Source organism: Rattus norvegicus, chromosome 12 (assembly GCF_021556685.1).
Source record: "Rattus norvegicus strain SHRSP/BbbUtx chromosome 12, alternate assembly SHRSP_T2T, whole genome shotgun sequence".
NCBI lineage: Eukaryota > Metazoa > Chordata > Mammalia > Rodentia > Muridae > Rattus > Rattus norvegicus.
The window spans coordinates 48910076-48937751 of NC_141545.1; the positions used below are offsets into that span (position 1 = coordinate 48910076).

At 51.9% G+C, this 27676-nt stretch overlaps 1 protein-coding gene and 2 long non-coding RNA genes across 6 annotated transcripts; 2 read left to right on the plus strand and 1 right to left on the minus strand.

The window, feature by feature from the left end:
• Positions 1 to 970: 970 nt before the first annotated feature.
• Positions 971 to 16448, minus strand: Tchp (trichoplein, keratin filament binding). Of its 3 annotated transcripts, none has more exon segments than NM_001191666.2 (13): positions 971 to 2163; positions 2993 to 3136; positions 3742 to 3927; positions 5092 to 5173; positions 6206 to 6378; positions 8071 to 8137; positions 8262 to 8374; positions 9168 to 9341; positions 10558 to 10626; positions 12965 to 13021; positions 14781 to 14991; positions 15292 to 15476; positions 16282 to 16448. In NM_001191666.2, coding segments are annotated over 12 exon segments (1494 nt in total). In that variant the 5' UTR covers positions 16282 to 16448; the 3' UTR covers positions 971 to 2130.
• On the plus strand, positions 14740 to 18062 carry LOC102547088 (uncharacterized). Its single transcript, NR_190587.1, has 2 exons — positions 14740 to 14995; positions 16233 to 18062. It is a non-coding gene; the product is annotated as an uncharacterized LOC102547088 (long non-coding RNA).
• A 3832-nt stretch (positions 18063 to 21894) lies between these two features.
• LOC148002364 (uncharacterized) lies at positions 21895 to 27646 on the plus strand. Of its 2 annotated transcripts, XR_015634890.1 has the most exons (3): positions 23488 to 24350; positions 24879 to 25071; positions 26161 to 27646. It is a non-coding gene; the product is annotated as an uncharacterized LOC148002364 (long non-coding RNA). The 2 variants fall into 2 exon arrangements; XR_015634889.1 differs by lacking the exon at positions 26161 to 27646 and having other exon boundaries at positions 21895 to 24350; positions 24879 to 25336.
• Positions 27647 to 27676: the final 30 nt, after the last annotated feature.

Here is a 27676-nt window from a genome sequence, read left to right on the forward strand (position 1 = left end):
TCAATGTAGCTGAGAACACAGAGAGCAGATGGAATTCTGGGTTGTGATGGAGTCAGGACTCATTTGATGACTGCCTATCTAGCTCGGGACCGAGGCTCCATGGTGAGGGTGTGAGAGTGGGAGGAAGCCTGCGGCCCCATGAAGTACCGATGTGGGATGTGAGTGTTATGAAAACTAGAGGCTGCTGGAAGCTGGGTGTGGCCAGTTAGGTCTAAGTGCTCAGTGCCATCTTGGGAGTCACAGCTCAGGGGGCATGAATGGGGGCGGGGGGGAGGACTTTTATGAATGCCCTGCCTACAGTCACTGGGGGAATGGAGCACTGGCTGTTTCAGGGAAAGGAACATAGGGAGCTGTGGGCTTGTGTTCTGAGGAGAGCACCTTGGGGCAGCACGCTGGCGGCCTCATGTCCTCAAGTGAGAATTAAGGCACTGTAGCTACTTCTCACAGAAACATGACTGTGTCCTGGTGACCATAAAGGTTGCCTTCCTCAGATGAGATGTCACACTCTGCGTGGCTGACCCAGGCCAGGTCATGGAGGGCATCACAGTCCTGAGAACGACTGCTTTAGTTCATGAACAGAGAGCTCCTAAGATCCAGGTGGAAGGAAAGCTTCCTGTCCATAGAGAACAGGGCTGTGTTGACTCTCGGTGGCCCCATGGTTGGTCTCCTGCTATGCTGTCTGTGTGTCTGTGGCTGGGTCCACTGTCTAACTCCTGCCAGGGCCTTCCGAAGGCCTGGCTCCCCTCAGGAGACTGATGAGAGCAGCCCAAAGGACAGGCTGTCTGCACAGAGCACCCGGTATTCCACAGCCACAGCAGCTGTGACCCGACTCTATACACATCGATCGCCAGAGGACCTGACTCAAGAGGCTTGGACCATTTGTATCAAACGGGGTCCTGTGCTACATGATGACATGCCAGTTACACCCAGCGCCCACCAGCCTACCGCAGCAGAAAGCAGCCTCCACAGCCTGAGGTGAAACAGAGCTTTACTTCACAGTCAGTGTGCATTTGAAAAGGGCGAGTGCTCAAAAGTGTGTGAGGTAAACAGTGCTGGGGCCGCATCCGAGAACCAAGGCAGGAAATGAAACAGACTGAGAAGCAATGCAGCCCTCAAACCCAGGCTCGTCTAACTCTGGGTTCCCATGACCAGAGCAAACACCCTATAGTCAGCAAAGTTGGCAGAATCTTGAATACAGGGACGAAATGAAGGCTACAGAGAGATACAAGTCATAACAATCCAACTCTCGCGACCAGGACCCAGAGCCACTTGCAGAGGTGAATTGGGATCTAACAGTGGGGACACGCTCATCTGTGATTCTGAGTCTCCTGCCATTTCGCCAGTGTTCCTCTGGGCACCTAACTCCCATGGGGCTGCACATAGATAGGCCTTCTCCACACTCGAAAGGTCACTGTCAACCCTGTCTCTATTGGGCCAGCCAACCAAGTGACCCTGAGGACTCGAGAGGTGGCACGTGTTGGGCTCAAGTGCTCTCTATAGGACTCTGCTTCTTGATGGTGTAGAGCTGAGGTGAGGACCATAGGTGAAAGGTCAAGTACCCCACACTAAGCACCCCCAGCTCCTATGGGTAGCTCTCACAACACTTCCAAACAAGGGCTCCTTTGTCACTGTCTTTCCAGACTGCCACTCTTCGGAAATACACACCATGTGATCCTTGGGGCTACACAGCTCACAACTGAAACTCACTACACCAAGACCTATGAGTCTGCCTCCAATAGATTAACTTCTAACGGCAACTGTAAAACCTAAAAGGCTGTCTCCTCCCTCTGCCTGGTCCTCCCTAGAGCAGACAACTACAGGGGAGACAAGAGAACCTACTATCCTGTCATGGAATATGACTTCTTCGAATAGCTCTAAAATCTACTTATAAAGCAGTGTGTGACCTCGGGTGGCACTGTAGACATGAGTCTGTAAGGCCTGTCTGGGTGAGGATGGCAGGGAAGGGCTCTCAGCAGGGCCGCACACCCATGGCATCCTGACATCTATGGACCATGATGCGCCTCACAGGCATGGCTCAAGTGGTCAGCAGCACCCTGAGCCTTGGCCAGAACCAACACTGTACAACTGCCGCGAGCTCTGTCACGTCGGCTTGCTTCTCTGTGTTCAACATCAGTCCCAGGCAATCCTGAGGTGTCCATGAATCTGAGAAAAGAAAGCATAACATTTAATCAGGTCAACAGTCGGGAACACTGGGAACCGACTCCCTTTTATTAAGAGCATCCAACTGAATTTTCACTTATGGCTGAGAGCCTTGTCTCTGAGATGTAAATAAGGCCCTTTATGACCTGCCCTGAGACATGTGTGTGCTCTGTGAAGCAGATCCTGACATTCTGATGTGTGCCCAGGTGACTTTGGAAATGCTGTTCCCTGTGCTTGGAGCCCTCTGTCTACAGGGCTTTGATGTTCTTCAGTAAATGGAAGCCCTACTTACTCCACCCAAGCCCCTGGTTCTCGGACAGTGACGCAATGAATGCTCTCTCTGCAGCACACACCATCAGAATACCAGGGGCCCTAGCTCCAGAGAGCCTAGTCAGCAGGTCCCTCACGATAAGCACAACAGCCCTTGCTCCTACATGCTCCATGGTGCCCTGTTCAGGGTGCAAACAGAAAGATGCACAGAAAGCGACTAGAGCAGAAGGAAAGGGGGGACAGGTGTAGATCTCTTGGTTACCTGGCTTCACTGGGCAGCTAGGACCTCGCCCCACTGTCATCTCTCACCAGCTATGCCAAGGGCTCTTCTAGATTGCACTTTGCCCCCCAACAGAGTGGGCAGACACAAGATCAGCCATCAGCCTCTTGGGCTTTGCCAAGGCTGAAGCAGCAGGGACTGGAGCAGAACTCTTGGACCATCTGTGGTCCAGTCAAGGAACAGCAGAAGCCAGACTGGTGAGTCGGGACAGACAGACACGAGGAGGAGAAAAGAAGAGCTCGGGATGGAGCCATGGAGGCTTGACACTTAGTAGGTGCCTACCTTGGGCCTGTAGCCCCTCTTCACCATGGTCCTCGCCTCCTGCTGCAGCCGAGCGTTGGAGAGCTGTTCTGCCTTCTTGGCCTCCTTCTCTTCCTCCTCCTCCTGCCGGGCTGCTTCCCACTCCTGGAACTGGCGCTCCGCAACCTGGACACCAACAACAGAGTCACCAAAGACAAGACCCGCAGGGCACAGCCCCCTTCAAGCAAGAACACGGATGGCAAGTGCCAGCAGCCAGAAGAACCTGAGGGCTGGGAAAGGCCATGCAGATGGCACTGTGAACCTTGTGACAACTCTCAATGCATCCATGTGTTTGGAGAACAGTGTGATGGAAGAAAAGGGACAGTGACATGGGCCTGGCTTCCACAGACTAAAAACCCAGGATGCACCAGGGCCATGGCTCAGTGGTCAGGACAAACTGCTCTACAGAGAAGTAGCTCAGTGCCCAGCAAACACAGGCGAGTGGCTTTCACCTGCTTGTGACTTAGCACCAGGAGAGCCAGTGCCTCCTATTGGCCGCCTTGGACACCGCACACAAGTACACAGACCCACATTCAGACACTCAGACGCACACACACAGACACACACACAGACACAGACACACAGACACACACACACACACACAGTATTCTTTTAATGTCAGGAAGCATCAGGGAACTCCGAGCTCTGCTCTGCAGGGTCCCGAGAACCTTGCAGAGCCTGCGCCTCCAGGGCCCCGTCCTGAAGAGCCTTCCCTCGCCCTTGAGCCCCACCTGGGCTTCCAGCTCCTGCTTCCTGGCTGACTTCAGCTCTTCACTCTCTTCCTTTGCCCGCAGAGCTAACTGCTTCCCCTCCTCGAGACTCTTGATGAGTTCTTCCCTGTATTTTAGGGTCTCCTCTTGTGCTCGCCGGTTCTGTTCAATCTTTTCTTGGATCTGCTGCTGCCTGCCGGTCAGAACCTGGCCAAGGGGGAAAGGAAGGTTTGCATTTCCGTCTAAAGCATCTGTTCCAAGTCTCATCCTGGATACAGCCACATCCACACCAGCCCAGTCTAACGCGCCCTAATACACAGCGAGCAGGCCTGGGCCACAGCCCAGTGTGGGCCACTGCTCCCTCGTCCATCCCAACTGTCCTGGTCAGTTTAGTTTGTTTTTCTAACTCTCACACACTAGAATCATCTGGGAAGGAGATTCTCAGTGAGAAAACACCTCCATAGGTGGGCCTATAGGCAGGTCGGTAGGGAATTTTCTTGGTTAATGACTACCATGAAGGACCCAGTCCACTGTGGATGGTGCTACCCTCAGGTGGGTGTGTGGCCCCAAGTTGTAAGAGGAAGCCAGTCGTGAGGAGCAAGTGGGCGAGCAGCGTCGCTCCATGGCCTCTGCTTCTGTCCCTGGCCCCCTCAGAGACAGACTGCCCTGAGAGCTGTGAGCCCAATAAACCCTTTCCTCTCCAGCTGCTTTAGCTCATGTGTTCCGTCACACAGAACCCTAAAAGATACAACCTACAGCACACAGCAGTGCTTTGGGGAAGACAGCAAAACGCTGGGGAGGCCTCCACACAAGCGAGGAGGAGCTTCAGAGAAACATATGTGACGCAGCCCACAGCGGTGGCCACACAGGTAGGCAGGATGAAGCCACACATCCCCTCTCCTGCTCCAAGTAGCGGAGGTAACTCCTGCTAATCAACCCGCTGTCATCTGCAACCTGGACCCTGACCCAGAGCAATCTGATGTTCCAGCTCCAGCCCAGTAACCAAGGAGCCACCAGACCTGACAACACATGCCCTGCAAGGAAGGGGACAGTAACATGGCCACGAGCGGGGACACAGAGGTGAGGAAGAAGGAAAGCCACAGGCTGCATTATCCAATGCAGACATGACAGTTCCAGCCCACTCTGGCATAACTCTCAGGGCAGAGGTGACAATGACTTGGCAGCTTGGTGACAAGGTTCCTTGCAGCCCTCATAGATGCTGCTCCACTGGACCCTAGGGAGCCCACCTGAGGGTGGCGGAACACGCAGCTGCGTGGTGTTGCCACTGCTGAGGAGCTGAGAGACTGCTGACGAGAGCGCTCCAAGTCAAGTGCACGGTAGGAAACCCAGACACTGTGGCTTTGGAATTACCTCGCTCATCAGTTTGTCCCGCGCACTCTGCTCTCGAGCCCACTCTGCTTCTCTCTTTTCCCACATCTCTTTGGCCTCTTCCCTGGACAAACACAAAAGGAACAGGAGAGGCTCTACGCCATCACCAAAGGCTGATGGATGGGAGGGCACACGCAGGCGCCAAGCTTCAGGCAAGTGCATCCACACCGGCTTTCCTATGATGACAGTTAAGGACAACACTTCTGTAGTATTTTAGGTCATCATTTAGCACTGAGGTAATAAAACCAACAGGCCAGAGACAGGAGAAGGCTACCGCCTGCCCCAGAGCCCAGTTACCACCCCCTTGGGATGACTACCGGCTTACCTCAAGGCAGCAAGCAACCTCCTCGGCTCTCCATGAGCCATATGCCCACCACTTGGCTGAATGTCAGGATCTAATAACAGTGTCTGAACACCAGGGTATACTGCCTAATTATTTGGCTATTTCCGGGGCTGGAGAGATGGCTCAGCGGTTAAGAGCACTGACTGCTCTTCCAGAGGTCCTGAGTTCAATTCCCAGCACCCACATGGTGGCTCACAACCATCTGTAATGGGATCAGGTGCCCTCTTCTGGTGTGTCTGAGAACAGGGACAGTGCACTCACATAAATATTTCCATTTATGGGTTGGGCTTTTAGGCCCTAAAGCCGGGCACAGAGGCCAGCAGTCCCAGCCCCTAGGCACTAAGGAGATCACTGAGGAGGTAGAGACCAGCCAAGGCGTTATGGTGGCACTATCATCAGGATCTTGTCAGGATCCAGACCCAATTGTTACAGAGCTAAGCAGCATTCAACAGTTCCGTTCAGAAGCAACCTCCTCACCCTGTTTTAAGACTTGACATGAACATGTCATTACTGTCACTTTGAACCTTTGAACCATGTTCCCTGGGGATGGTGAGTTAGTTACAAGGACAGAGGTCTCAGAACAAAAGTGGCACACCCAAGAACCTGAGGGCACCTCCCAGAGCCTCCCGCCAGGACTGTCCCCTCACCTCTGTAGCCCTGAGCACCTCCCAGAGCCTCCCACCCAGACTGTCCCTCACCTCCGCAGCCCTTGAGGGCACCTCCCAGAGCCTCCAACCCAGGCTGTCCCCTCACCTCAGCAGCTGCTGCAGCTCTGCCTCCCGTGCCTTCTCCAGCTGCAGCTGCTCCTCGATGACCTGCTTCATCTGGGCCGCATCGGCCATGGCTTGCTCCCGCCTGGCCAGTTCGACTTGCTGCAGCTCATTGTCCTTCTCCAGCAGTGCCTGCAGGATCCGCCCATCTGCCTCCTGGATGCAGGGGTGGGCTGGTCAGAGCCCTGGTGCAGCAAGGTGAGCCCGCCCACCTTCCCACATAGTCTCTTCTACCCAGCCATGTGGGGCCTGACACATTCTCAGGACCGAAGGGAAGGAGTTGGGCCACAGCATCTGCTTCAGGCACTGCACAGGTCAGAAACTTGACCCCTCCTGCCACCTGTACCACCACAGGCACACGCCCCTGGACATGCATGACAACAGCACAGCTCAGAACACTGTATGGTAGGAACCTGTCTAAGAAATTACAGCAGAACTTGAACAGACACATGCACGAACTGCTCACTGCAACTGTAAATGTGGGAGCCCAGAATCCCTGAACGCACACAGGCAGGGGGTGCTGGATTAGCCGTGTCTACACAGCTCAACACGACAACAAAAGCAGGGGGATCCGAGGTGCAGCAGAATGGTGACAGCTCACCCCCAGCATCCTACACTTCATGACAGAGACACCACGCAGCTACCGAGTACGTTTGTCTTTCCCATAAAAACGCCGTGAGCAACGCAACTGAACAGAAGGAACTGCCTCAGGGGGTGTGTGGTAAGCAAGACCAGGAGATCTGTGCAGAAGCAGGCTGCAGACAGGAAGGACACCAAGGGAGGCAAGGAGAAGCTCGATGTGTGCCCCCTGTGAAATGACTGCTAGTTTAGCCAGCTAACATCTGCATTGCCTCCACGGTTTTTCCATGAAGACCTAAGGGTAAGCCAGCAAGACTCAGCAGGTAGAGCCCCTGCCATACTGACCTGAGCTGAAGGAGGAACATCCTCCTCAGGAGCCTCCTCTGACCTCCAAGTGCACACGGGGCCACATGCATGCCTGCCTCCCACACTCTAGCAGTAACATTTCAGTTTCTGTTCACCGGTTCTGAGTGTTTCAACTGAATACATGTGCACCTCGTGTATACCTGGTGCCTTGGAGCACCATGTGGGTGCTGGGAACCAAACCCAGGTCCTCTGCCAGAGCAGCAAGTGATCTGAAGCACTGAGCTGCCCCTCCACTCCCCAGCCTGCATTCATTCATTTACTTACTTATTTTAAATGAACACCTACACACCACGTATGGCGGCACATCCTTTAAACCCAGCACTTGGGAGGGAGAGGCAGATGGATTTCTGTGAGTTTAAGCCCAGTCTGGTCTACATAGCATGTTCCTAGCCAGCCAAGGGTACACAGTGAGAGCCTGTCTCAAAAAAACAGACGAATGCAGCTGGACAGATGGCTCGGCGGTTAAGAGCACTGACTGCTCTCCCAGAGGTCCTGAGTTCAAATCCCAGCAACCACACGATGGCTCACAATCATCTGCAATGAGATCTGATGCTCTCTTCTGGTGTGTCTGCAGACAGCCACAGTATATATATAAAATATATATATATATACATATATATATATATATATATATATGTATATATATATATATATATATATATATATATATATATATATATATCTTTAAAAAAAATGCAGCCCACCATGGCTGCACCAAGCCCCGGCAGGCACAGACTGGTAGTGTTGTCGAGTGTGACCCACTCTCTTCTCCTCTGCACCGCCCAACACTGCTCTGGTCCCACCTGGGCTTTATGCAAGGACGCTCGCACTCGGGTCCCGCCTGCGCAGTGGCGATACCGTTCCCAAAGGATGGAGAAAAGCCTGCCAGCACCACTCACTCACCAGCTCCTCCTGGATCTGCTGGGTGCGCCTGTTGAGCTGCGCATTGTACTGATGTCGCAAGATGCGCCTGCAGAGGGGAATCAAGCCGCTTCAGTCCCGCAGAGCCAATCAACATCTGCTCACCGCAGGCCACACCCCCTTTGGTTCTCAGAGGCCCGCCCCCCTGGAAGAGCCCAGGCTTCCCTACACACCCTAGCTCTGTCTTGCGCCGGACGATGGCCATCTGCTTCCTTTCGTCGTCCAGCCTTTCCAGTTCCCAGTGCTGCTTCAGCAGGTTCTCCTGTTCCTTCTTCAGTTTGGTGGCCTGTGGTAAGACGGGGCAAGCAGACTGTCCTCGTGCACCTCTCCGTGTCGGGCAGGTACTACGTAAGCACAGGCTGGCCTAGATGATCATGATCCCCTCATGTGTCTCATGAGTCCCACCTCAACTAAGCCTTGCTACAAGCCTGGCCCAGCCAGAGAGACTTCCTGTGCCGGCCCTCACTAGCTAACTTAGCTTCAGTCTCTTGGGCCAGCACAGCCACCATGGGGAAACCAGAGATGAACATGTCCTTGTTTGGACAAGGACACTATCTCTACATCCACAATGAGTGGTGGGCACTACATCCCTAGTTATTAAAACAATGGGGCGGGGAAAGGGACACAGGAGACCAAAGAAGGTCTCTCTCCATCTGAACAGAGGACTCTGCTCTCTCAGGAAACCACAGCGTTCTCAAAGGCAGCTCACTGGACCAAGATCCCTCATGACTTACACACCGAAGCCCAAACTCGTTACTAGTAGAATGCTGTGCGCTGTGTGCTAGAGCATGTCCCACTGGAAAGACCCTGATCTAAAAGGCCCTGACGAGGTGTGTCACCCGAGCGGACAGGTGTGTCACCCGAGCGGACAGGTGTGTCACCCGAGCGGACAGGTGTGTCACCCGAGTGGACAGGTGTGTCCTAGACCATAATGTTCCAAAGTCTGAGACCCACTTGGGCATCTCAGCAGAACCAGGAAGGGGTACACGCTTGAGAAGAGAGGACCCAGTCTGGATCCGGCTCACAGAACCCCCACCCCTGCTATGATCTCCAGTCTGGTCAGGAGGGCTCCCCCTCACCTCCATCTCCTTCTGCTTCAGCTCCTCCATCTGCTGGCGCAGAGCCTCGCCCTGCAGCTGACCCTCTAGCTGCTTCCTCTCCTCCTCGGCTTTCAGCCTGGCCTCAGCTTCCTGGCGGGCGGCCGCATACTCGTTCTCAAACTGCTTGTTTTCCTGCTTCTCAGTGGCTTCTTGCTATAAGAGGGCAACACATCAACATGCAGCCAGCAGAGATTCGGCTCCCTGTTGCCCTTCCGCTGAGGCAGGGCTCAGGCGAGCTCAGCCTGGAAGCCCCGAGGCTCAGCAGTGCTGGGTTCTTCCTCCCCTGAAAGAAGACACAATGAACCTAAAAGCATCGTGTGGACTCAACCCCAGAGGGGCCCCAAGGGCTGCAGGAGATCAGCGAGGGTCCAGTGTTTGAGGTAGGTTTACGATGCTGGGGCGGAGGTGGATGGCAGGTAAGGGCTCACGCTGCTCTTCCAGAGTTCTGTTCTGGTACCCAGATCAGGCCCCAGGCATTCGAACTCCCCCTCTGAGTGACCTGACGCCCTCACCCAGCCTCTCAGATACCAGCACACACGGTACACACATACTCAGCTCCATGGTTAAAAGCACCAACTATGGATGCTCTTCCAGAGGACCCGAGTTCAATTCCCAGCACCTACATGGCAGCTCAAAGCTGTCCATAACTCCACTCCCAGAGGATTCAACACCCTATTCTGACCTCCAAAGGCGTGCTTGAAATACACAGACATACATGCAGGGAAAACACCCAGGCACGGAAAAATAAATTTTAAAAACTTTTTCTTAATTTAAGAAAAAGCTGTCAAAAGAACCCACGCTTGTAGCCTTAGTCTCGGGGAAGTGGAAACAGAGGGTCCCGAGGGGCCTTGGAGGTCTGCTTGGGGAAGTTGTAGACTTCTGAAAGACCTTCCCTCAAAGAGACGGCTGGGCCCTGGGAAACATCTCTCACACACCACACACACGTGAACACACTCGTGCAGATACCCGCACATACACCTAACATGTGCATGTACACACCTATACACACACAGGAACACGCATATGAGCATGTGCAAAGCAAACACCAGTCTGCACAGGCAGGAAGCAGCTGTGCGGGCACCTGCTGCTCATCTGGTCACGAGTGTGGGCGGAGTCACACCTCACACACCACAGCGTCACGAGTGTGGACGGAGATGCACACAGTGTGTGAGGGTCACACATCACACACTACAGCGTCACAAGTGTGGACGGAGACGCACGCAGTGTGTGAGGGTCACACATCACACACCACAGCGTCACAAGTGTGGACGGAGATGCACACAGTGTGTGAGGGTCACACATCACACACCACAGAGTCACGAGTGTGGACGGAGACGCACGCAGTGTGTGAGGGTCACACATTACACACCTGTTTTTTTTCTTCTTTCTGTGTTGCCCAGGAATTTATCACATGCTTCTTGTGAAGGTCCAACTCAATCTGAGGGTGAGAAAGAAAATATTAATTTCCCCAAGGGCCTGCGTGAGACTGACTGAGGTGACTTACTGCGGTCGGTGCCACCTGCTGGAACCTGACCATGACTCGCTGCCCCAACAAAAGCAGCCTGGATGAGGGCCGGGGTAGTCACGGCCTTCACACCTAAGGTCAATCCCTGGCACCACGTAAGTAAGAGGCAGGATGTGGTGAGATGCTTGTGGGATTCTGAGGTAAGGTGTGAGGCAGAGACAAGAGAACTTCTGCAAGCCCAGGAGTTCAAGGCCAGCTAGCCCAGATCAACTGAGCAGCAGAAAGGGGCAAACTCTGCCTCTGCAAGGTGGGAGGGGAGCAGTGACTACCAGCAGTTGACCTCTGACCTCCACACAAGGGCCACGACACATCCATGGCCCTCACACACAACCATCACTAAAATCAGCACCACCAATCTCAGTGTCTGGCAAGTAGGAGACCAAAGGGTCACGTGCTCCTAAGCCCCGCCTACACCTGCAACAAAAGGGCAAATGTGCTCTCCAGGAACCCAGAGCTGCAATTGAAAGGAGAACCCAGGAAACCTGGGTAAGTAAGCAGGGCCAGCCCTGAGCTTGGCTCACAAAAATCCTGGCTCGAACTCCGAGACCCAGCTGCCTCTGCCTCCCCAGTGCTGAGATTAAAGAAGTGAACCCCTGCATTCGGGATGCAGAGGCAAGTGGATCTTTGTGAGTTCAAAGTCAGCCCAGTCTACACAGTGAGTTCCAGGACGAACAGGGCTACAGAGTGAGACCTTGCTTCAAAAAACCCCAAAAAACAACAACAAAAAGAAAAGAAAAGGAAAGGAAAAAATGAGCCATTCCATCTAGCTTTCTTATTGTTTTAATATTTTTACATTTAGTGTATGGTGTTTGTGTGTGTATGTGTGTGTGTATGTATGTGTGTGTATGTGTATGTATGTGTGTATGTATGTGTATATGTATGTGTGTATATGTGTGTATGTATGTGTGTATGTGTATGTACGTGTGTGTATGTGTGTGTGTATATGTGTGTATGTGTGTATATGTGTATGTGTGTATGTATGTGTATTATGTATGTGTGTACGTGTGTGTATGTCTGTGTATGTGTGTGTATATGTGTGTACGTGTATGTATGTACGTGTGTGTATGTGTGTGTATGTACGTGTGTGTGTATGTATGTGTGTGTGTGTGTGACAACTGTAGATAACCTGTGAGAGTTGGTTCTGCCCTTCACCCGTGTTGGTCCTGGGATGAACTCAGGTCACCAGGTTTGGCAGCAAACACCTTTACCTGTGGAGCCATCTCACCTGGAGTTGCTACTGTCAATTTCTAGACACAACAAGCTACGTAAAGTGACAGTGTCAAACCTGTCCAAACATTGCTGAAGTGCGTAGACAGTAAGAGACTTAATGGCCTCCAGCCAACCTCTGTGAGTGACAGATGCCAACCAAGACATCACTCCCTCTGCCACAGGATGCAGACATGGCTCCTATCTCCTCCCAAGGCCAGGCTTCACCTCAGGAACCCAACATGCAGCACCACCCAGTCTGGCTCACTCTGACCACGCTGCCAAGAGAAGCACCCCAGCGTGCAGCTGTGAGGAGCACCCCAGCGTGCAGCTGTGAGGGAGCACCCAGCGTGCAGCTGTGAGCAGCACCCCAGCGTGCAGCTGTGAGGAGCACCCCAGCGTGCAGCTGTGAGGAGCACCCCAGCGTGCAGCTGTGAGGAGCACCCCAGCGTGCAGCTGTGAGGGAGCACCCCAGCGTGCAGCTGTGAGCAGCACCCCAGCGTGCAGCTGTGAGGAGCACCCCAGCGTGCAGCTGTGAGCAGCACCCCAGCGTGCAGCTGTGAGGAGCACCCCAGCGTGCAGCTGTGAGGAGCACCCCAGCGTGCAGCTGTGAGGAGCACCCCAGCGTGCAGCTGTGAGGAGCACCCCAGCGTGCAGCTGTGAGGAACACCCCAGCGTGCAGCTGTGAGGGAGCACCCCAGCGTGCAGCTGTGAGGAGCACCCCAGCGTGCAGCTGTGAGGAGCACCCCAGCGTGCAGAAGACCTATTCCTCACTCCATATTATCCAACTGAAGCTCCTCCCCTCCAGAAACCTCTCTTGGAGACATCTTGAGCCCACTGCCCAGGTCTCTGCAGCCCACGGGGCAGGCAGAGAGCTCCTGGGCTGAAGAACAAATCCCCAAGGGCGGTCTGCGTGGCAGAGGTCACCGCTCAGCCCTGCCTAGCCCTCTTTTCCCCACTATATTTGCCCAACACACATCCAGACTCAGAAACGAAGGAACAAAATCTGAAAACACGATGTCACCTATGCAGGCGAAGTTCTCACCTCTCGAAGTTTCGGGTTGTTCTTCCTCCAGTGTTCATACAGAAGTTGTTCAGCCATCTATCAAGAGACACAGGAGATGTGAGGTCGCTATCCGAATCCATCCACACTTAGACGAGGCACAACAGAGGGCAGCTCAGGCTGTGAGCTTCCTTTCAGTGTCGACACTCCGTCTGCCATTCAAACCTGCTTCCCTTGCACACAAGCTCTGGGGATAGGACATCAGAGCAGCCGAATGGAAGGCATGGGGAAATGCCTCTCCCAGCGGACAAGAGCTAGCTCAGATCTGGTGCTGCGGCTGGGTCCCTTCTAGGAGCAGAAGTTTCCAAATACATACTAGGCTAAAATACATAGACCGAGGCTAGTTACCACTGAGACGCAAAAGATAAAATACAGAGTTCCCAGGCCTCTGTGGGACCACAGAACAGAAACAATGAAGGAGACTCCCATGCTGTGATCTATAAGCCACACACCAAACAGTCCCTGTAAGAGTGGGCGCTGGCCTCCGGCCTGCTTGCCCTCAGTCTTGCTGGCACGCTCATCCATCCCGTGACTGTGGCCAGTGTGAGACTCTCTTCTGCAAGGTACAGTATGGAGGCATCTGCCCTCACTAAAAAGCCTCTGACCGATGAGCTGAGGCGGGACTGGAAGGTGGGGCATCCAGGGAAGAGAGGATTCTGGGAAATGCCAACACTGACAGAGATAGACACATGAACCTAGGAGAGGTAACTAACCACGTGGCATGGCTAACACAAGCCAAAGCCATTGGCCTAGGCATTTGTTCATATATAAGAAGTCTCGGGGTTGGGGATTTGGCTCAGTGGCAGAGCGCTTGCCTAGGAAGCGCAAGGCCCTGGGTTCGGTCCCCAGCTCCGAAAAAAAGAACCAAAAAAAAAAAAAAAGAAGTCTCAAGATTGTTATTTCAGGAAACAAAGAGGCCGGGTGGAAAAGAACGAGGTTACAATTACCTCCAACTTCTTCGGGATTCTAACACAGAGTGAAAACTAGAAGGTCTGCAGAAACCCTCCCAGACTCCAGCACCAGGCTGGGAGTGCAGAGACGACAGAGGGTCATGGGCTCAACAACTGTTGCATTCTTGGTCTGTCTGCTGTGGGACAGCCATTGTGGGCCAACCTGGGCTACATCCTCAAAGTACCAACAAAACATAGCCATACTCCCCAGTTGGCACAAATCTGTAATGTTTTACCCTATGTGGTTCAGATCATTGCTATGAGCAGGATCTTAACCATCCCCCAGCCTCACACTTTAGAGGCTGGCTCTTGCCCTGGCAGGAGATTCACCTTTAATCCCAGCACTTGGAAGGCAGAGGCAGACAGATCTCTGGGAGTCTCAGGCCAGGCTAGTCTATAAACAAAGTTCCAGGCAAACCAGAACTACACAGTGAGACCTTTTGTTCAAAAGAACAAAACCAACAATAAAAACAATGGCTTTCCAGCCTCTGGCACTATTCAGAGAAGCCAGGGGGTCTTTAGGGGAACGAGGAACTAGCTGGAGACTCTTTGAAGGCTATAGGCCAACCCCCCCTTTCTAACATCCACTGCTTTCTGAGCCAGCAGAACTTGAGCACCACTGGTCACTGACTCCATGCCTTCCTCACTACAATAGCTTGAGACCCTCAGAAACCACGAGCTAAACCTTTCCTCCCTGGGGGGACGGGGCAGTGGGTGCTTTCCCCACGGGCTTTAGTCACCTGATCATCTCCTCCCACCAGGCACCCAAGAACAACCCCATAGATGCACTTGTGACTTCCGGCTGGGACTCCCCGCCCTGCAATCTGCTTCCGGTCTAGGGTAGTTACCAGTTTCCTTTGTTCTTCTCGGGCTGACTTCAGATCCCTGTGCTGCTCCCGGAGTCTTCGCTCCCGCAGGCTCATACTCAGCCTCAGTTCCTCCAGCTCTTCGGCCAGCAAGTCCTGCTCCTCCAGCATAAGCTTCCTGAGTCTCTCCCGCCGGACCTCCAGATTCTTCCTCCTCTCCTCCTCCATCTTGCCACAGTAGAGGGCGTGCATGCTAGGTAAGGAGCCCACTTCGCATCAGTCACACCAGGTCACAGTTTGATATACATTTCTATATAAAGTTGGGGGGGTGTTAAAACACCTACAGGGAAGACAACTGTTCTGAACCTGAAAAAACGCGCATCACCTCTGCCCAGCACATCCCAGTTTCCAGCATCACCAGGAGATAACTCAAGCTGTCAAAAGCCACAGTCCCTAAACCCTGAGGCTACAATCCCCTGACTAGCGCGGGGGAGGGTGGTGGTGGGGGCGGAGCACTCAGACCCTTGCCTCCACCCGACACGCAGACACTTGCCTCCGCTGGTAGGAGGTCTTGGAGGTCCATTCGGTCTGTTTGGAGTTGTGGAGGTCCCACGTCTTGAAATAGCGACTGTTCTGCTCCCACTGCTGGCGAAACTCGTCCTCCTGCTGTTGCTGGCGGTAGCGGATATTCGCCGGTCTGCGGTTGGACCAATAAGAGGGCAGCGTGGGGAGCGCCATCTGAAGGGAACAGAAACAAGCAGTGGGCAGGAACTGAGCCAGGTGCGAAGCCAGGAACTCCCATTCGGATGCCTCCTCTCTCTGTGGATGGCACTCACTCCTCCCTTGACTGCACCTTTATCACAGCTAGAAGACCCACATACCCGCCTTAGAACAACCTCACGATCAATTTTTTTAGAATGAGGCCCACGCCAGAATGTTTTAAATGACTTGCCACCACGGCTGCAAAGTATCAATTTAAATAAACCTGCACTGTGCCCAGCAGTGGCCAGCCATGATCAGGAAAACTGCAGACATAGAAACTATCCTTGACAAGGCTGGGTTAGGACATCGAGGACTTTTAAGTTCTGCACAAAACTGCAGGGGCAAGCAGGTCCCAGGGGCATGACCCAAAGGTCCCAGGTACTTTGGAGGCCGAGGCAGGAAGATCACTTGAGTCCAAGAGTACAAGGCCAACCTGGGCAAAACAGGAAGACACCCTCGCCTCAAAAACAAACAAAAATAACCTGAGACAATGATGTAAAGATTAGGGCTGGAGAGATGGCTCAGCGGTTAAGAGCACTGACTGCTCTTCCATAAATCCTGAGTTCAAATCCCAGCAACCACATGGTGACTCACAACCATCTGTAATGGGATCCGATACCCTCTTCTGATGTGTCTGAAGACAGCGACAGTGTACTCACATGCATAAAATAAATAAATAATTTTTTAAAAATGGTGTAAAGTGCCAAGCGCTTGACATACAACTTTTTACAGGTCCCGCGGCGACCGCGACGCCTCGTCCTGCCCCTCGGCCCAGCCTAACCTCTGACTCCTGCGCCTGGCGCCGGAGGTTCGCGGAGAAGAGTTGCCGGCCTTAGCTCGATCTCGCGCCCGCAGGCTCCGAGGGTCCCGCTGCGCCCGCTGCACAGACGCCAGCCGTTTCCTCGCCGGTTGCCGGGCAGCCCTCGGGACGACGGAGCACCGCGAAGGCCAAACCTCCTTCCGCGCGACACCAGCCGCTCTTCAAGAAAAAAAGGGAGTAGTGGGGAGGTTCTGGCGCGCCCTGGCGGTGGGAGGGAAACCGACAGTCATTGTTAGTCCTTGAAGTAAGGGAGGAAGAAAGGAAAAGAATCCTGACCCAATCTGGATGGTTACCTGGGGTAGGGGAGTTAGCAAGAATGAGGTATGGGGGTGAGTGGTTACCTAGAGAGAGGGAGGGTGGAGGAGTAGGGATGGGAGGCAGGGGCGCGAGGGTTAGTTGAGGGGTGGAAGAGCTGGGAGGAGGACAGAAACCAAGGGAATAGGATAGAAGAGAAATAAATCCGTGTTTCTCAAACAAGGCACGTGAGAATCATCCCCTGGCCAGAGCGAAGAAATAAATGATTTTCAAAGATCCACGGGTGTGTCCCATAGGCAACTGAGGCCGAGAACCGCTGGCCTCCGTAATAACAAGTCCTTGGTAAACTACTGTAGTCTTCAGATGGGTGGTGGGTACAAAGATTTTAATAGCTGTAACTCACATGTTCATGTACTACCTATGCCAGTAAAAAGAGAAAAGCAGCCACGGAGGCTGTGTATATTTAGCATGCTCAAAACTCTGAGTTCAATTCCTACAATAATATAAAGTAGTATAATAATGTTTTATTTTACTAAAAAAACTAAAAGAGTGCCCCCCCAAATAATGTAAAAATATAGATAAATATTCCATCATTCATTTTTTTCTTCCATTTTCCCACCCACTTCTTTTCTCTCTCCTCTCCATTCCGTTGTTTCTCATGGAGCCAACGACCAGGTTCAAACCTGCAGCGTGCCGGCTGTGGCCATCCTAGTCGCCCTCTGACCCTAGGGCTGCCCTCTGCCTGCTTCATTGGGGAGGAGGTGGCGCCCCCATCTGTCGTGATTAAGCCAGCAAGGGCCATCACGCTATTGAAGGAGCCCAACACTCATCTGTTGACAGAACTTTCAGCCTGCTGGAAACCTCGGCATACTTGAGTTAGATCCAGAGATGCTTGGGGTTCACTCCTGGTTTGTTTTGGGCAAGCCTGCTCCCTTCTGGGCCTCAGTTTCTTCTGCAGTAGAATTGCTGCTCCTAACTTCCGGACCTCCTCCCGACCTCCTCCCGAGTTTCCTCCTCCTCCTTTGGAAGAGGGTCTTGCTGTACAACCCAAGCTAGAAGTCAGTGTGGAGTTCACCCTGGGGCTCATCCTGCCTCTGCCTCCCAAGGTCTGGGCCTACAGGCATATGCCTCACACTCAGCTTGTCCCCGGGCCTCACACTGGCTAACACAATTTCACTGGCCACTGCAGCTCCAGTTGCAGCTGCAGCTAAGAGGCTGCCTCTCGTACCTTGTTAGCATACGTGTGGCGTATCTGTTCCACTGGGAAATTGGGAGAGAGAGTTAGGCTCCAGTGAACCTCACACAAGTGTTCTCATTTGTACCAGGAACCACGACTGACGAGTGTGAAGCTGGAATTTGAACCAAGCTCTGTGGACTCGGGGCCAGAGCCCAAGTCCTCCCTATCCTGATGCCCCTTCCCTGCTGTGGCAAAAGCTGGGTTTGGCACTTATGGGTTTCAGGCTAGCCTGGGCTATACAATAAGTCTCAAAAAACAAAAAACAAAAAACAAAAGCAAACAAACCAGGGGCAGGAAATGTCTAATAACGAGTTCAAATACCTGGAACAGGAAGGAAGGAAGGAAGGAGGGAGAGAGGGAAGGAAGGAAGGAAAGAAATAAGAAAATAAGAAAGGAAGGAGGCCAGATGTGGTTTCACACATCTGTAAACCTGACTCTTCTGTGGCAAGATTGAAGGTAGAGATAGCTCGCAGACCAGGTAAGACAAAGTGTACACTTCAGCAGGTAGAGCCAGAGAAACCCTGCCTCAAACAAGATGGAAACTTCAGAACCAGCTCCTGAGAGTTGTCCTCGGCTTCTCACGCGAGTGCGCACACGCGAGAGCGCGCACGCGCGCGCGCACACGCACACACACACACACGCACACACACACACACACACACACTCTGTGGCCTGCACACGTGTGCAAATGCAAAACAGATTGACTTTATAAGGAGGTCCAGCAACATAAAATATTTATGTTTAACATTTTAATGCTTAAAATTTAGGCCAATGGGGGAGTGATGAGGGAAGCCTAGCAAGGAGGCAGGGTGGGGAGAGGGTGGCTTGCACCTGTGGGTGTCCTGGCACAGGAGGAGGCTGGCGCAGACCGGGAGGTGCTCTCCTTGAGCTCAACTGTAGCAATCCCAGAGGTAGGCACTGCCCTCAATCGGCAGGTGGTCGCCAGGGCACCCTTACCTGCACGTGGCTTTCTCAGCATCTCAGTATCCATTGCCCTGGCTTCGCTGGTGTCTTTGGGCTAAGCCGATGCCCCTCCGTGACGACAAAGCCCAGCTTTGTGACAGGCAACGTTGCAATAAGTGTTCAGGAGAGAACAAAACAAAACACTGTCTAGGGTGTTTGCTGACGACAGCAGTAGCTCTGGGGGGCAGCTTTCAATCCCGCCTTCCGGTCTGTCTCTGGGGTTTGTACAATGCTTGCTGCTGTTGCTGAGGGATGGAACAGCGATCCGTCCCAGGCTACACAGTTGCATCGCTGTGTGAGGTACAGGTGCTTGCCACAGAAGCACTTGGGGAGCCTTTAAAACACCTGATGCTGTGCCAGGAGCAGCATCGCATACCTGTAACTGGCACCCAGGAGGCTGAGGCAGGAGGATCATGATTTCTAGGTCAGCCTGGATTGTACACTAAAACCCTGTCAGAGACAGACAGGCAGGCAGAGAGACAGACAAACAGACAGGAGACCCAGTCCCCCTCCAAAAGAGGTGCTGATTTATTTATTTTACTGATATAGATGGGGCCTGTGCCTTCTGTTTTGGTTTTTCTCATGGTCCTGGGAATTGAGCTAGGGGCCTTGAAGGTAGCTTCCTTCCCAGGGTGATGGGTTTGCTCTCAAGTCTGAGGTCTTGTTGTCTAATCTACTCTCAAGCAATCCTCCTTTCTACACGTACCTGAGACCAAGGTGCCACCACACCACCTTGGTCCTCTTTATTTATATTGGGGCTGGGTGTGAGACATGTATGTAGCTCTGGCACTCCTAGAACTCACTGTGTAGACCAGACTGGCCTGGAACTCACAGAGACCTGCCTGCCTTTCTGTCTCTGCCTTTGCTTCTGCCTCCTGAGCATTGGGATTATAGACGTGCCCTGTTAACAGTGTGCCTGGTTTGGTCTTTATTTTAAATAACTTTAAGGGATAGAGAGATGGCTCAGCAGTTAAGAGCATCCTACTCTTGTGGAGGACCCAAGTTTGGTTCCTACTACCATCAGGTGACTGACAATGGCAGGTAACTCCAGTTCCAGGGGATCCAGCGCCCTCTTCTGGCCTCCAAAGTTACTGCATGCATGTGGATAGACACACAGACACATGCAAATGCACATAATTTTTTAAAAATAACCTTTTCAGAATAGCTTCAAATTTACAGGAAAATCACAAAGATAATGCATCCTTTCTGCAGCCTCTGTCCCCATTATTAACATTTTCTGAGCATCCCATGCTCTATAAGACAGAAGTCCACCATGATCCTACAGAGTCAAGGTCTCTCTGCAGGGCTGTGTTCCTTACTGGAAGCTAAGGGAGATAAAGGTTTCTGCTTTTCTGCCTCCTCTCTGTCTCAGGATATGGCCCCTTTTCCTACAGCGGCAGGAACGTCCTGCGGTTCCTCCTCTGGTCATCCCTTCCTCTGAGCACGCTTCTGGACACATCTTTGTTTATATCCTGCCAGGCTAGCAGCCCTGGAGGATGTTTCCTCAGCTTCAGGACCACACCTGGGTGCCTCTCCCCGAGCTCCCCTTTCCAGCTCTCTAGGACCACCCTCAAAGTCCCTTTAACCTAGTCACACCTGCCAAATCCCTTTGACCACATTGTCACCAGTTGTGGGCATCAGGAGGGACCTCCCTTGGGAGGCTTCTGTCTGCCTACCACAGAGCAACTGTTCCTAGTTTGTGTGGTTGCTTTCACCCCTCCGTGGCCCCTCGAAACGCCTGGCAGGAAGGACAGTTCTCACTCCAACCCACGTGGGCTTGCTGTGTGTCACAGCCCTCACTCACCCCTCTCCGTGTAGGGTGCATTCTGCAGAAAACCCCAACGTAGGAGCCTGTTCTTGGTGCCCTTCTTCAGACGTGTGGCCAGGACGGCACAAAACCAGTTAAACTCATCTAAACTCGTTCTATGTGTGTACAACAAGAGGCTACCTGTGGAATGCCGTTCCAGACTCTTCTATTCATGCAGGAACCTTCTATTTGGCACCTCAGGTAGCACTACCTGCTTCCGTCTGCTGGAATACATTTTTTTAAAAAGACTTATTTATTTATTCTATATAAGTACACTGTCACTGTCTTCAGACTCACCAGAAGAGGGCATTGGATCCCATTACAGATGGTTGTGAGCCACCATGTGGTTGCTGGGAATTAGAACTCAGGACCTCCGGAAGAGCAGTCAGTGCTCTTAACCTCTGAGCCATCTCTCCAGCCCTGCTGGAATACATTTGTCTGATGGGACGCCACTAGCAGTTTTTGCTGCCTGTATTATCTTTAGAACCCAGCTTGTTGTGGGGGAAAAGAGTCTCGGTGGACTCCCAAGAATGTCTTATGCTGGGCTTCAGTTCTCTGGGTATAAATGGCAGATAAAACAGTACTCGCTTACTAATTGCTATCTGTACACAATGCCGGGGACATGGTCAGCACGTGTGTGTGACAATCGTCAGTTTACTGCAGATCACCTGTTAACGGAGAAGCTGGGGAACTCACTGGGCTGCCTGGGCAATGTTTCTTCATTCAGGTTCCCTGGCCCGCTGTGCCCTCGAAGGGTTGATGTAAATCCCTATTCCTCCAAGCCAACTGTGTCACACCTCCACCCCTTGTGAATGACGGGACAGGTGTGGGCTTTAGGCACGGTTCTATTCAGTGGCATGTGGGGACATCTGCTGGGGAGATGGTGACTTTGGGTGTGGTTACATGGGCAGAGCCCCACGGTGCTACAGTAGTATGATATATGCATTATATATATATATCAATATATATATATTTCATTTATATCACATCTATGAAATGCCAGGACCTGCCCAGCATCATTCAGGTAACTGAGGAAAGCCGAGAGGTATGGCTTCAGCGACAGAGGTTGATGCTAACAGCAGCCGATGAGAGGGCAGGGGCAGCCGATGAGACTGGCTACAGGGTCAGCACTGCTAATGAACAATACATACTTGTCTGGGGCTGGCAAGAATGCCTGGCGAGAATCTCTGAACTCTTTTAATTCTTAAGAGAACATTCTTAAGGAAGAAAAGGATACAGGTCAGATGAGAGTCATGAGGCATCTGCCATTGTTGGCGAGCTCCCCTTGAAAGGGACAAAAGTTATTCAGAGGGTAACTGAACATTAGGCTGCCCACCAGAAGGACACCCTATAATTGTGTGCATGACCCTGGTGACACTGCTGTAGTACACCAGACAAAGTACACACACACATATGGTACTATTACCAAAATGCATACACATGCACACACACATACCACTCCCAAATGTACACACATGCACACACCACTCCCAAATGCACACACATGCACACACCACTCCCAAATGCATGCACACCTGCATGCACGCACGCATGCACAAATATGACTCCACTGTGCAAATGACCAAACACATTATTTCCCTCTAGGAGATGAGAAACTTTCAAATATTTGGCTGCCGCGTGCCGCCTTGCCTCTCAGGATGGCAGCAAACAGGCCTACTGGCTCCTGTCAACTTGGCATCGTCAGGGAGAGGTGGCAGACAGCCCTGTGGAACAGAAAGGCAGTTGGCACAGCGGCTCTTCATACTAAGAGGAGTTGGCTCAACAAAGCCCACTGGGTACACTTAATCCTGCTGAAAACCTGGCAGGGGAGAGACACAGTCACCAGGATCAGGTCCCCAGCAGTAGCCAGTCTGTACTCAAGTATTTGATTTATAACTGTGTCACTCACAGGCAGCCTGCCCGCTAGTGTGCCAGCGGCCAGATTCTCACCAACCCATGAAACCCCACATCAGCCCTGCATGGAGGACACCTCTGTGACACCTCGTGTGACACGTGAGACCAGCGAGGCTATGGTAGAGAAGTGTGGTAGACTTGACTGTCGGCTCCTAACCCTTGAGACCTCAAAATACTGCCTCGTTTCTGAGAACGAGTTATCTGCGTTGCTCTTCTCATTGGAGTGACAGCGTACCTGACAAAAGCCACTACTCATGGTTTAGGGACACACCATTAGAGCAAGGACTTTATGGCAGGAGGAGTTTGAGGGCTACTGGGCCCTTAGGCAGAGAGATGAGTGCTTTGTGTCTTAGTCAGGTTGTGTATTTCTGCACAAACATGACCAAGAAGCAAGTTGGGGAGGAAAGGGTTTATTCAGCTCACACTTCCACATTGCTGTTCATCACCAAAGGAAGTCAGGACTGGAACTCAAGCAGGTCAGGAAGCAGGAGCTGATGCAGAGGCTATGGAGGGGTGCTGCTTACTGGTTTGCTCCCCAAGGCTTGCTCAGCCTGCTTTCTTACAGAACCCAGGACCTCCAGCCTAGGGGATGGCTCCACCCACAGTGGGCTGGGTCCTCCTACCCTTCATCACTAATTGAGAAAATGCCTTACAGCTGGGTCTCATGGAGGCATTTCCTCAAGGGAGGCTCCTCTCTCTGTGATAACTCCAGCTTAGGTCAAGTTGACGCACAGGGCCAGTCAGTATTCAGCTTGGCTTGTCCAGTTGATTCAGCCTAGGACCCTAGTCCGGGGAACGGTACCCACAGTCAGGGAGGGTTAGTTAACCCAATCTGAAAGCATCCTCACAGACAGACCCAGACGTTTGTTTTCATCCTGATCCTAAATTCCATCGTGTTGACATTAAGTATCACAAGGTCCTCCAGGATCCTGAGGCAGGATATTACCTGGAGTATCTAGGTGGGCTGGCTGGTACAATTTCAGTATGGACTGTCCTCCACAGGCCCATACATTACAGGTTTGGAGTCCGGCATGGTGAACATACTCTCAGCATTCAGAAGACTGAGGCAGGAGGATTTCACATTCCAAACCGACCTGGGCTAGAGGTGACGTATTCGTATTGAGATTGTCTCTCAAACCAAATTCCGGTCCCCAGCCAAAGGCACTGTTGACAGTTGACAAAATCTGCAAGGTGTGGACCCTAAGGGGAGCCTAGGGCTGGTCTTCTGGTCACCGGTGGGTGCGGGTGTGTGGAATTGATAAGGAACTTGGGTCCTTAGACCAGTTTTCTCTTTGACTTTTACTTCCTAGCTATGCAGTGAGCCCTGAGATTCCTGACTCCTGCCATGGGGTGCCCATTCTTCCCCCTGCCATTGTGATAAAATATGCCAGCAAAAACGCAAATTAGAGGGGAAAGGGTTTATTTTTGCTTGCAATTCCAGTCATAGTCCACCACACCAGAGGTGGCAGGAACTTACAACAGCTACTCACATGACGTACACAGACAAGAGCAGGGAGATAATCACATGCTTATTACTTAGCTCAGTTTCCCCAGACCCAGGGAATGGTGCCGCCCACGGTGGACATGTCTTCCCACGTCAATGTAATCAAGACAATCCCTACAGACCAACCTGATCTAGACAATGCCTTGTTGAGATTCTCTTCCTAGTGATTCTAGAGTTTGTCAAGTTTACAATGAAAACTAGAGTCGAGGAAGAAGGCTTGACTGGTAAAATAGAAAGAAAAAAAAAAAAAGAAAACCTCAAAAGGACCTGAGTTCAATCCCCAGGACCCACATGATAGAAGACCTGACTTCTACAAGTTGTCCTCTGACCTCCAAACCCTCTACAAATAAGTAAGTGTAATAAAAAGAACGATTGGGCTTTGGTTTTTTGTTTTTGTTTTTGTTTTTGTTTTTAAATTATAACTAACCACCCCAGGAACAAGATGTGCATCACAGGCCCAAAGCAACAAGGCCAACAGCTCATGGGTAAAGACATCCAAAACTGTGGGCTAAAAGAAACCTTTTAATTTTCTTTTTAGATTTTTTATTTTTATTTTATATGCATGAGTGTTTTGCCTGTGTATTCATAAGTACACTGCATGCATGCCTGATGCCCTTTGAGGCCAGAAGAGGGCATCAGATCCCGGAACTGGAATTAGAGGCAGTTGCAAGCTGCCCTGTGGAATTGAGTCTGGATCCCCTGAGAGAGCAGCCAGTGCCCTAAACCACTGAACCATCTGTTCAGCCCCACGCTTTCTCTTTTTTTTTTTCTTTTCTTTTTTTTTGGAGCTGGGGACCGAACCCAGGGCCTTGCGCTTGCTAGGCAAGCGCTCTACCACTGAGCTAAATCCCCAACCCCCCACGCTTTCTCTTTATCAGGTAATTATCAGAGGCATTCTGTTGTGGAAAGAGAAGGCGGAGTAATGAAGGCACCGTCACAAACGTCCTTGCAAGAGAAAAATCAACAGAGACTTCTGTGTTCATCGGAGGGGACAGGTGCAGACAGACGCAGAGATTGGAGCAGTGCAGACAGAAGCCACGGGACACTTGGCGCCAGCAGAAGCCGGGAGGGGTAGGATGGGATTCTCTGAACCTTCTGATGTGGGGGGAATGGGCTAGCCCACCTTGATTTGGGCCCAGTGATACTGACCTTGGCTGTCTGGCTGTCAGAGCTGTGAGCTAACTCACTTCAGTGTTTAGTCACCAAGACATCTGTGACAGCAACTATCAGAAACACAGAAAACGGCTCCCCCAAGACCACACAGCCACGTTGGAGTAAATACGGTGTTGGGTTGTGTACGTAGCAGGTGTTCAATAAAGGCTAGCTATCATCATCACCATAATCATCTCTATGACCATCATCACCATCATCACCTTTATCATTGTTGCAAATCCTGCTCTTCAGGAGGCTTAGAGGAGATGTCGTCACAGTGGCGATGAACTCGGATGCCACTTGGGTAGGGTGGGGCTCAATGATTCAGTTTGAGAAGGTGCTGTTAACAGAGGGTGGGGCTGGCTCAGGAAAATGAAGAAACCTTGCAGGGGAACACCCTCTCTGAGTCAATACCAGTCCCCCAAATTACCACCACCACCCATCCAGCTGGTCCCACCAAGAAACAAAGTATGGTGGCCCAGCAGCCCAAAATGGTGAAGGGGTCTCCCTGGGAGTTTTTTGTTGTTGTTGTTGTTTTTCCGGAGCTGAGGACCTAACCCAGGGCCTTGTGCTTGCTAGGCAAGTGCACTACCATTGAGCTAAATCCCCAACCTCTCCCTGGGAGTTTTATTGATTTCATATATGTGAGTACACTGTTCTTCAGACACACCAGAAGAGGGCATCGGGTTCCATTACAGATGGTTGTGAGCCAACATGTGGTTGCTGGGAATTGAACTCAGGCACTCTGGAAGAACAGTCAGTGCTCTTAACTACTGAGCCATCTCTCCAGCTTGGGAGTTTTAAAACTTGGATCCTGTGTCTGTTCTTTGGTGGAGTAAATAAGGAACACTGTTCAAACTGTAAATGTCTGCCCTACTGTGTAGAATATGCTGCTGTGGTAACTGGGTAACCGACAGCCTCTGGCTAAAGCCAGTTTTCCCTCCTCTCCTCTCCCTTTTCCTTCAGACCCCCAAACCCCACTTTCTTTCTTTACCTTTTTTGACACAGGGTCTCTACCTAGCCCTGGCTCTCCTGGAACTCACTATATGGATTTGGCTGGCCTCGAACTCACAGATCTACCTGCCTCTGCCTCCCAAGTGCTGGGATCCCAGGTGTGAGCCACATCGCCCAGCCCCCTTTCATCCTTGAACAAGTGTCATTGGTGAGGGAGAGGGTACCTGCTACTCAAAAAGAGGAGTCTCAGAGCCTAAGTGGGACACGAAGGTGTCTGCATGGGTGGTCTAGTGTGACAACTGGGGACTGTGGGAAGAAAGGGGTCTTCTCAGAACTGCAGGCCTGAGAGGTATCTTGGGTATGGGGTTGTAGCAACAAGAGGATCTTGCTCAGCAATAAGGAACCCAATGGGAACACCTGAGAAGAGGCTCTGTGTCCCTTCAGGAAGAGCAGAGGCAAGAATAAGGCCATTGGACTTCCACCGGCACTAGATCAACCAGAGTCAAACCCTCAGCTTCCATTCAGACCACAGTCCTCAGGGGCAGCAGCTACAGACACCGATGCGTATTCAAAACTCCTCTGAGAGGATCTCAGCATCCATCAGCACGTCCTGTCCTGAACTTAAGAATACCACACACCACTGAAGGGAATCAGGGCCCTCTGGAGAAATGACTGATTTCAGGACCAGGGTAAGCCTGGAATATTCTGTGCAAAAGAGTGAAGAAGTACTTAATCCATAGTGGGGACATGTTGGACAGACACAGAGGCCAGCTTGCAGGGGCTGTCACAGATCACTGGGACAATCAGACCATAGCAAGAATGGACTGTCACCGTGCAGCCTCAGGTCTGCACTGTGGTGATAAGCCCCAAGTATGGGGTATCTGTTCCTTTTTAGAAAGGAGAAAACCAGCATAATAGTGGCCCCCAGTGGAAGGTGCCCTGCCTTACTGGAATGAAGTTAAGATCTGAGCCCTTGGGCTGGAGAGACGGCTCAGCGGTTAAGAGCACTGAATGCTCTTCCAGAGGTCCTGAGTTCAAATCCCAGCAACCACATGGTGGCTCACAACCATCTGTAATGGGATCCGATGCCCTCTTCTGGTGTGTCTGAAGACAGCTACAGTGTACTTATAATAAATGAATAAATAAATCTTAAAAAAAAATCTGAGCCCTTTACGGTGGCACATGCAGGGGGATCTCTGTGGGTTTAAGGTCGGCCTGATCTCCACAGTGAGACTGTGTCAAACGAAGGACTTCAATATAGGACCGTTGAAATAACGTGTGTCATCTTCAGGACACAACGAGGGGACACAGCATGTCGCTGTTGTACTGCGAGACACAGAACCTGTGATCTGTGTGGGAAACGTCAGACAACCCCTCTTCGATTAACTGTTTGTCCTTTTCCAAAGTGTTAGTCATGGGATTCTGGGAAAGACAGAGGAATGTTCCGGACGGATGGGCCCAAAAGACAACTATAGACTGCATGAAACACGTGACCCTGGACCGGGGCCCCAGACCCAAAGACAAATAAATGGAGATTGCCTAATGCTATTAGTTTCCGGCTGCTGGGTAA